The 10,108-nt window shown below is 39.0% G+C and overlaps 1 protein-coding gene across 2 annotated transcripts; it reads right to left on the reverse strand.

The window, feature by feature from the left end:
* Positions 1–1,049: 1,049 nt before the first annotated feature.
* Positions 1,050–9,374, reverse strand: c6h12orf4 (chromosome 6 C12orf4 homolog). Of its 2 annotated transcripts, none has more exons than XM_037253235.1 (15): positions 9,262–9,374; positions 8,798–8,986; positions 8,237–8,382; positions 7,371–7,552; positions 6,946–7,045; positions 6,738–6,862; positions 6,405–6,511; positions 6,011–6,208; positions 5,563–5,691; positions 5,392–5,460; positions 5,097–5,299; positions 4,493–4,550; positions 4,271–4,338; positions 3,010–3,128; positions 1,050–1,283 (listed from the first exon to the last, which is right to left on the reverse strand). In XM_037253235.1, the coding sequence occupies exons 2-14, from the start codon at positions 8,976–8,978 to the stop codon at positions 3,036–3,038; spliced, it is 1,659 nt and encodes a 552-aa protein (XP_037109130.1). In that variant the 5' UTR covers positions 8,979–8,986; positions 9,262–9,374; the 3' UTR covers positions 1,050–1,283; positions 3,010–3,035. The 2 variants fall into 2 exon arrangements, with proteins under 2 accessions (XP_037109130.1, XP_037109129.1); XM_037253234.1 differs by having other exon boundaries at positions 1,060–2,856; positions 9,262–9,371.
* Between the last annotated feature and the right edge of the window lie 734 nt (positions 9,375–10,108).

Consider the following 10,108-nt stretch of genomic DNA (forward strand, 5'->3'; position numbering starts at 1 on the left):
TCTGAACAATCTACTACTCTTCGGGGGAAAAAACGCAGTTTCCGCTGATAACCAAAAGAAAAAAGCTGCAGTCAACCATCGTTGATTGTTGGATTGGTTGGTTTGTTGATCGATTTGCTGGAATGTGGGACAGCAGCAACATAGTCTTAAAGGGAGGGGGCTGTGACGAATGATGACGCTCGGAGAAGAACGATATTCTACAACCATAGTCTTATTAAAGAGGCAAAATTTAAAACACTTTCATAATCTTTGATGTCCTTTAATTGGTCTGCAAGATACTTTGGGTTGGAAATTAGGACGATGCCTTGTTTCAAATGTATTGAAACAATTGAGTACTCGTATTATTTTGTGAAAAGCTATGAAATAAAAACTGTTTGTTCATGATCCACTCAAGGGTAGCTTGGAAAAACTTGCTACATGTTAAAAGGAAATAGGATTTCAATGGCTCTATATATATATATATATATATATATATATATATATATATATATATATATATATATATAATAGAGAGAGAGAGAGAGAGAGAGAGAGAGAGAGAGAGAGAGAGAGAGAGAGAGAGAGAGAGAGAGAGAGAGAGAGAGAATAAAATCCTATTTCTGTGTGTGTGTTTCTCTGTACGCCCTGCCAAATACGGATAAATTTATGGGACAAGCTGTTGACATCTTTGACTGGGTCCGATTTCTGCCCTGAGACACCTCATTCCCAATGTTTTAAGTGTTAATACTTTAAAAAGATGATCATACGCTTCATGTAGTCATGGACTTAAATGACCTCACAATAATGCTAGGTTTACGTAGGGAAAATAATTAGTTTCAAAGGAGGTTATGGGAGTTGGGTCATGGTTATTTTTGATACTTTGTCAACATAATCTTCTGAGGCTACTTTAATTACATATTAGGTGTCAGTTGGTGGAAGATTTCACTCATCATTTTCCAAGCAGAGAATCAGCACTGAGAGGACAAATTGACTAGCTCTTGTATAGAAGAGACTGAACACCGTTAAAGGAAACCCAACACCCCATACCACCGAGACAAATTCGAAGAATGTTGAACTCTGTGCAAAACATACAATTTAATCGGTTCTCAACATGGCAAGCGTGATAAACTGCACACTTTCATAACATGAGGTTAGGACATTTCCTCTGCACATCCTGCTCACTGTGTTTATCATGAAAGATGTGATGCAGCTTTTGGTTGAATTCTCTTCCGGTGACAACAAATCATCTTGAATCGACAGATGCAAAATACTTGCCCTTGGACAACTCAACAGATTTCACGCTGCTGGATGACAAAAATGTAAATCATCTACAATGTGAAACTGAGAAATCTACAATTTGCTGTTCAAGTATTTTTTTTTTTAATTAAAAAGTACATTTACAAGAACGTTTTACAAAATCAAACAGAACGCATAGAAACCATAAGACTATCATCTGGATGAATTGCAGATGTGTGGTGTAAGACAAACCAATGCAGTACTGTAGATCTTTTTCTTTTTTTTTTTTTAAACATTTGCATTCAAGAACAGTGCCATCTGCTGTCATGAAAGCGGAGAGGCGGGCCCAAACACACTTAAGCAGTGATACTCCAGCTCACTGCAATGCAGCATTAAAAAGCTGCATACTGCTCATCTTTGCACCAGTGCAAATGGTCTTTTAGGAGTTGGCATTACTCATCTCCACAGAAAACCTTCCCCAGGATGTGGATGAACCAAACCATGACAGCATGAGCTATGCCTGATGTGTTAAAGCCAGCTGGCAGACTTGAGCGGCCATTGCAAGGTGAGAATAGCCACAATATACCACATAAACATGTTTTATAGTGTAACAGCCATGACAGATTACTTTTAGAACCAGACCATTAAACTCACCCCAGAGCTACAAAGTTGACAAGTCAGAAAACTCTGCTACCGAGTGAGCACATGCTACCTCTCTTTATGTTGCAGCGTGAAATCACATCCATCAGGAAACCTTTATTACCAGTGCACACATTTAAACATCCAATAAGTGCAAAATAGAAGTTGCTCGCTGCATAATGAAACCTAAAATCTATTGTCAACTTGGACTTTATAATTTCAAAATAATTTTTACTGCTGATCGCCAAACAATGTGAAAGCAAAAGAATGTGTTGTAACAATATGATGATGCAGACGGCGGTTACAGCTTTTTCTACTTGAGTCTCTTCATATGAAGACAAGAGAGTTGAGCGGCATATATTCGTTTCATTTATTATTGGTGAAAACTTGGTGCTTTAGTCATATTGTATGTACTAAGCAGCCAAGACACAATTTGTATTTTTTTACTTTCACTGTGTAGACGTTCACCTATTTACAGGTATACATTTCCATGACTGCTGCCTTTAGCAAGCTATCCACTATTCACATAAAGTATCACGTCTCGTGAAACGGCCAAATTGTATGATGGTGAAAAACTAAATGTTAACTAAAACTGCTAATAAAAGTTTGGCGACAGATACGGTTTGACTATGGAAATGATTATTGTAATTTGCATTTTATGTTACATGTTGTTTTAAAACCAGCCGCACTTTTGACTTGTCTTTCTTCGTTCCACTGTATTAGTATTCAAGACATCTTCCAAGGCAGTAGTTATTTACACTGCCTAGCGGCGAGATTCTACCATAACGCTTCACATCAGTCGATGCAGCATTCTAAATGCGACTCCAGCAAACAGAATACGCTACAGAGTGCTGCTCTGAGGAAATGACATGAGCTCCCGGGGTTTGTTGCTGATGTCAGAAAAATCTGTCGGTGGCGCTACACCCTGGAGGTTTGAAATGATAATTGCAGCAGCTGCTCTGTGAGCTGCGGGACCCAGTCGTCTTTCACTAAGATATGCAGCTTTAAAGACAACACAAATAAACAAACTTATTAAATTGATTAAGGTTCCTCACTTTTCCATAAGCGCTTAACGCACACCCCACCAAATGTCATAATAACAACACAGCAACAACTTTAAAAAGAAGTAAAGAGATGATGACTGTGATGCTGCACCTTAAAGTATGATTCATCTTCACCCATCATGGCTTCGACGTGAGCGTTAACGTGGAGGAGACACGGAAGATCTGAGGCAGCATGTTGCTTAACTGATAAAACATTTCCTCTGAAATACTCTGTCAACATAAACACACACACACACACACGCATAAACAACCAATGAGAAATGAGGAACAGGTATTCGGCAGTAGAGCTAAAAAGATGAAATATTAGCCATGACAAAATTGCATCGTGTGCGAGAAGGTGATAAGAATGTTGCACTGAAGATGAAGGTATTTCCTTGTCGGGGTGAGTTATGAGTATGTTGAATGTTAGCTAGGACTCCAACAAAACTAGACAGCACCCGTCAAATGAGAATGTTAAGTATTGATCGTACACGTCAACATACAACACCACGGCGTATATTTAGTCTCTTTGAAGGCACAATGTTGTTTCGGTTGAGCTATTTCCAATCCTGTCTTGAGCATGGAGCTGACAGGAAGCTGATTCGGTCGGAGCTTTTGATGTCTCGTTTTATAGTTTTACGGTGTCAACATGACTCCATGCTATAGGCTCAGCTGTCTCTCAAACCACACAGCCCCCGTAGGTATAAACATTCTGCAAAGCCGAAAATAAAATGTCATGTGTCACAAGGCGGACGCGTCCAAATGAATTTTGGAGAATGTCGAGCCAAATCGCGCGGAAGCATCTGAACCTTGTGGTGACATTCTTCAGCTGTTAAGACAAAACAATGGGATGTGGAATTCAAGGTAAATGTACGTCAGTAATGACAGCTGTGTGTAAATTTCAATGCTTGTCATGCATGTATGCGGATGAGTGTCAAAGCTTGCATATATCACATAGTGTAAACACAGCTTAAGACAAAGTAAGGCTCACTAAGCTATTATTTATGGCGAGCTTTTTAAACACTCAAAAGTTATGCGCTGCAAAGCCAGGTGTTCACCTTCGGTATACGTTTTGGTTGAATTAAGAGAGCGCTTTTCTGGCAGCCAATAATTAAAAGGGAGTTTGTGCATTCACTCGTGTCAACGAGACATTTAATGTCGTCCGATTATTGCTCACGCTACTCAACTACGATTTGTTTCCACATAGCAAATGCAAGATAGTCTTAGAAGACTAAATGGTGACTGGCAGGAATTTCCTGTGCAAGATGGCAGTGGCCATGAGGACTTTGATGATGTTACCTGATACTTTCGCAATGGGCATAGAGAACAAGGCTGCATAACTGTGACATAAGACAAATATACACACATCTCACCCTTGGCACGAGGAACTGCACTGTGCGTGATATGCCTCCATCCCATGAGGCCATCTCCATCATGAAACCTACCAATAAAATAATAATGAGCAGGAACACCACCCACATATGAACCCACTTACATTCTGCTCTAATATCTGCGATGTTGATCATGTGTAGCGCCGCAAAATAAAAACAATTTTTTTATGTTACAGATGCAATCACATTTGTTAACAATTGTACCTTTCACACACTTGAAGACCAACTCTGCTCTCTTCAAACACCACGGTATGGTCATTTCCTGTTGGCAGAGAGCAAGAGAAACAATTACCGGCAAGGAGAACACAAACATTGATGTTGTTTTGATATGAAAAGTAGCTCAGTGAACTGGTTTCGAAAACACTCTTCAAGGTATACAGTGGTTTAGCATTCTTCTACATTCCCCTGTGTTATTTCTTCTCGAGTGCCCTCAACATTGGAAAAAAAAAAGGCAAGACACCTGTCGAATACTATTTGTTGTCTGTAATTCAGACAAACACATTTCAATTGGAGTCAACAAAGACGAAAAGGCCCGCATTGACTGCACTGCTTTGATGTGAAACCAGAAGCCATCAATTAGAACTCAAGTTGCTCAAAGGGGTCAGTTATGAAAACCAAATGAACCACTTGAACCAAATTGAAGTCGTGAAAGTTGAGGCATGACACCACCACATTTCCTCACACCACAACAGCTAGACAAAGCTTTGTTTTTAATCAAATTAAAATACTTGCTGTATGATATTTAATTTGTACAGTAGTGCTTGTCAGAACTTTTGACTGTTATGTCATCAGATTATAATCCATTTACCTCTGACATGTCATGCACCAGCAGTAGTGGGACGGTGATGGTCGTTACGTCATGTGTGCAGCAGACCTTGAGAATGTTCCTGAGACCCATAATGGCCGGGTCCCTGGCCGTGATGTTCCCTGAACGCACGTTGTCGTCCACACACAGGTGGAAGACGACATGGACCTCGGACAGGTTGGAGTGCCGCGAGACATAGAATTCACCTTGGCAAAGAGAAGGGCGTGAGTGAGATATTACTGAGGCCCAAGGTTTGGTCGGAAATTTACATTGCAGAATAATATCAACAACCTTTTACCTGGTAAGATATTTGAAGGATTTCTTTCTATATTTTTACTTTTATCGTCACTTCCATTCCTGGGGAGCTCTGCGAGGACAGTTTTGAACAAATAAGATGTTGAAAACACAGAATCTGTAAAAGGTTTTTATAGATAGTTAAAACAGTTGCAAAGAGTTGCAATCATCTGACCAGGTTGATCTTTCTGCTTGCTGCTCCGCTGGGCTCTGGCATAGAGCACCACCTGCTGCACCTCTTCAAGCTGCTCCTCCAGGCAGAGAAAGTGGAAGTCTGTGCACTCCTTAGCCACCGTTGCAAAATCTAGGTCGATAAAGAGTCATGACATAATGCCTAAATGATACTCTACTATCCTTGCTAGTAGAAACTTCTATCAGGATTATGTCTGGTTGCCATAAACACATCCCCAAAAGTCTCAACAGTCTTAATTTCAAGGAGAGGAGCCTTTTAATGTGACATTGAAGAGCATATGAGTAGGGCCATTATTTTGGGCTAACTATAGCCCGGCAAATGGAGCTATTGAATTGGAAGATTACTTAACGGAAGAGGGTTGATTAAATAATTCACCAACAATAACAAAAGGGAAAATACAAAACATATGTAATATTTACTGTAATCTAACCTCTCTTGATTCCACTGTAGGAGTTGACCCTGTTGTCAACCAAGAGTACCAGACCACACAGTGATGATGAATAGAGCGAAAGGGCCGTCTGCAGGCGACGCAGCTTTGCTCCACTGCTGCCATGACGTCGGTGCTTACAAAGGTCCAACACGTCTGCCCGCACCAGTCGCAGGTTATGCATAGTCTTCAATTGTGCTCCTAGTCAAAACAAGTACAGAGGTTAAGGATACAAAATAAGTTCAACAGCTATGTTCTATAAATATCAACAAAGAAACACATGAACAAACATATCGTTTGAGCAATGCCAGTTTTCTTTCAGGTGCTCTTGAGCAAATGTAATTGAACAAATTACAATTAAAATATGCTTGATGTTTTCTCAAAGTCAAATGCTTACCTAGATGAATAGTGAAGCTTTCTTCCATTTGAGGCTTCTCTTCAAACATTCGGTCTCCAGAATCTGAAGGTTCTGACAGCGGGCTGGACTGCACCTTAATCTCCTCACTGGACAGTAACCGTATAAATTAGCAATAAGAGCATTTATACAAATCGAAGAGTTCTATAGGTTGCAGATCTACAGTATATACAGTACTGTGCAGTTATACTTAAAAAATGCTAATTGCATCAAGAAGTTTCAGTAAGGCCTGGAATTTTGTGTAAAAAAAACTAAACAATGTGCAGTGTATCATGCCTCCAAAATTCTTCCTATTGTACACAAATACACACATACTTAATTTGGCTGCTGTTGCTGGATTTCTGCAGGTCCTCGTGTAGTTTAATGACCCACGCTTGATATTCTTGCTTTTGAATACAAGTCACTTGCTTCAGTTCAGTGACCCATTTGTTCTCCAGCACCTGTTCAAAGACAAGAAAACAGCTGAGGACCACCTCATATTATATGACTATATGATCAGCTCTCTCCTGAATATTTTTTTTACCTGCTGTGCATCAAAGTGCTGGGAAGCTACTGCATTCACATCATGGTCACTGAGTGTATTCCCCAACTCATGCATCACTTTATCCATTTCTGCAGCTTGTCTGACACACGGAGGAAAAATGAATAAAGAAAATTCCACCCATGCGCATGGTGGGGACCAAAATACGGCCCTTTGTGTTGAATGACAAAACACTATTGTGCGGATGCAATTATATAATGTGGAAATATTAAATCAAACTTTCATTTTTTTGTATAGTCTAAAGATGTTTACATGTGGTTAAAGATTTTATGACGTTTTTATGTTTCTAGCTTTTCAAATATTTGCAACCAAATCAAGAGAGAATCTAGCAAATTACGTTTATAGATCTAAGGTGCATCTGGAAAAAACAAAAGGGGGGGGGGGATTCCAGCCTCTGAAGCACTAACCTCTCTTGTATCTTCTTGAGCTCCATGTCTCTCTCGCTGATGAGCTCGGATATACGGACAAAGTAATTGTGCTCCAGGTTGAGAAGTGTATCTGAGGCAGGCGAATGGATCAACTCGTGGTAAACATCTGCAAATTCTTCATCCCAGCTGGACTCCTCAGGTCGTGCATGCTCTAGTGTGGTCTGAAATGTTACACGCAAAAGGAAATAAGAGACTTACTATGTAACTTTAGCACACTTCTTTGAAATAAAAATGTATCTGGTTTTGTAGCACATCCATGAATAGAAAAGAATCACAACTCCTCTATTTATACTTGCTCAGGAATCATGATGAACACTGAAAGGCCTCCATGGTTATTTTTGAATGACTATCGTAAAAGCTAGTCTTAAATGTTTAAGTGCAGGAGGCAAGAAGCCTAAAAGTACAAGTTAAGGCAGGTCAACATGGTGGAGAAACTATTTAGACTCAAGAACATTTTCCAAAAATAATATGGAATAACACAATGTGTCAGTTCTATCATGGGTGACAAACAAAATTGTAATCAAACAGGGAGAGTCAAAATGCAACAAAGAGGCTCTCATCAGTACTCACAAATAAAATAGGTCATACATCATCACATCTGCTCCCATTATTTTAATGATCTGCGACTTGACATAACACTCCACTGTGTTATCATGAAAATAGGACAAGACAGTGTCACAAAAAGCCATATTAAAGATTGTGCTGAATGCAAATTGTAATTTCACATGTAAAAAATCATTTTGTCAGCATGCAAAAAAAAAAAAAAAAAACCTGAGTGATAATGGCAATCAGTAAGTAAAATGATACCCTGGTGTTTTAGGTCTAACAGTGATCCGTGTCCTCACCTCTGCATAGGCTCTGGTCCACGCATTGGTGAGCTGATTTATGTCTAGATGTCCCATTGTGAGTCTTTGCAGGGCCAGTTCTGCCTCTCTGTCATACTCCAAAATGGTCTTCTTCTCAATGAAGTCGGACAGTGACACTTTCAATTCTAACAAAGAAGCATTTTGAGAACAATACAATCATATTAAAGTGTGTTTTGTATTTATTTTTGTTTTTTTACGAATTGTAAGCTTGTCACTCAATGCATGAAATTAATTCAAATACATAACACTAATGTATTTGTTCAATGCAATTCTCAATATCAACATCCAATGTAGCTTTATTTTTTCAATTGTGTTCAGCCTCAGGGTCATAGGAAGTTATATCCCAGCCGTCTTTGCATGAAGGTCAGGCAATATCCCACCCACATATGTTCATAACAATCAACAAATGGGACATTAACCGACCGTGCCCGCACTAATGTAAACAAAGTGTACAGTACTACTACATCAGAGGTGCTAATAAAAACAATCAGACTCTGCCTCTGCGGTTCAACTGATTTCTACATAGTGAAGGCATCTCACCGTTTTCTACGTAGCAAGGTATTTTATGTAGCAGCATCAGACGTCCATGAAGGTCGTTGACGTTCTCCTGAACAGGAAACTGCAAAGGTACTTTGAGAACACAGTTGTGTTTCCCTGCCTTGAACTCAAACACAAACTCCTTCTCAGTCGTGTTACTTCCTTTGCCTTTGATTTTCTTCATGGTCGCGACTAAAAAATGAAAATAAACACATTTAAAAGAAGGACAGCGGTATTCCAATAAAATGAGAGCGGTGAATCTAGTGGTGTTGATGATGGGTTGTGATGCTATCACTACCTGTCCTGCTCGTTCATTCAAGAATCTCTACGTTAGCTAGAAATTTAGCTCATTTTTAAAGACAATACAAAGAATGATTAAATAATATCTCCTTGCTTTTACATTTAATTTGCATACGATTCTCCGTGCTTTTTGTCAACAGAAAAACAATAAGCTTGTGTAGCTTTACCCGTGTAGATTTGTCGTCCTGGTGAGTCAGTCAGCTGACAGCTTTGAACCAAGCATTTGGCAGGAAACGCACTTTCGTCATTTTGTGAAGATTTTTTGACATTTCTACCGAATATTTCATACATTGTATAAGTCAGTTGCATTTCTTATCTGTCTTTATTTGGCCGCATTATATTTTCGCACACTGTTTAAAAAAATATGTTTTAAAACAAAATGACACCAATGCTAATTTTCACGGGCACTATTGCCCCCTGGTGTTCATATATATATTTTAAGCGCCAAATATAAAAAAAAAAAAAAAAACTAACTTTATGATTGTCCCCACTCGGTTATGTTGAAATTCAACTTGCATAATATCTCCAATCAATATCAATTTGTATTCGGTTGACTTTTTGAAGATCGCATTCTTATTGGGAATTCACCTGTCTTACAAAGTTTGTAAAACTGAAAACATTTTAACTAGCTTAGTAGGGTGTAAAAAGATACAATAAAACTATGTATCCACCTGTTGCCATTCACACGACAGCAGAATAAGCCATTGCTTCCTGCAGATATATCAGCTTTTTGCTCAATTCCATTTCACACCGAGTACGTCGATGACAGAACTTGTGATGCAAAATGGGTGCATTAGCGCAATAAATGTTGGGAAACACTAAAGGAATACATCTCATCGTTTTAGTCGTGTATCTAGTATAGCGCCTTTTTCAAAAATTGAATGATGAATACAAATATTGAAAGATTACATCTACATTTAAAAAAAACTGATTGCAATCATCCGGCAATTTTCATGACTGCGCCTGCGCAGAAGTGTTTTCGTCAAGTTTGTTGCTTTAAGGGTCTATCTACAA

Source organism: Syngnathus acus, chromosome 6, assembly GCF_901709675.1.
Source record: "Syngnathus acus chromosome 6, fSynAcu1.2, whole genome shotgun sequence".
Taxonomy (NCBI): domain Eukaryota; kingdom Metazoa; phylum Chordata; class Actinopteri; order Syngnathiformes; family Syngnathidae; genus Syngnathus; species Syngnathus acus.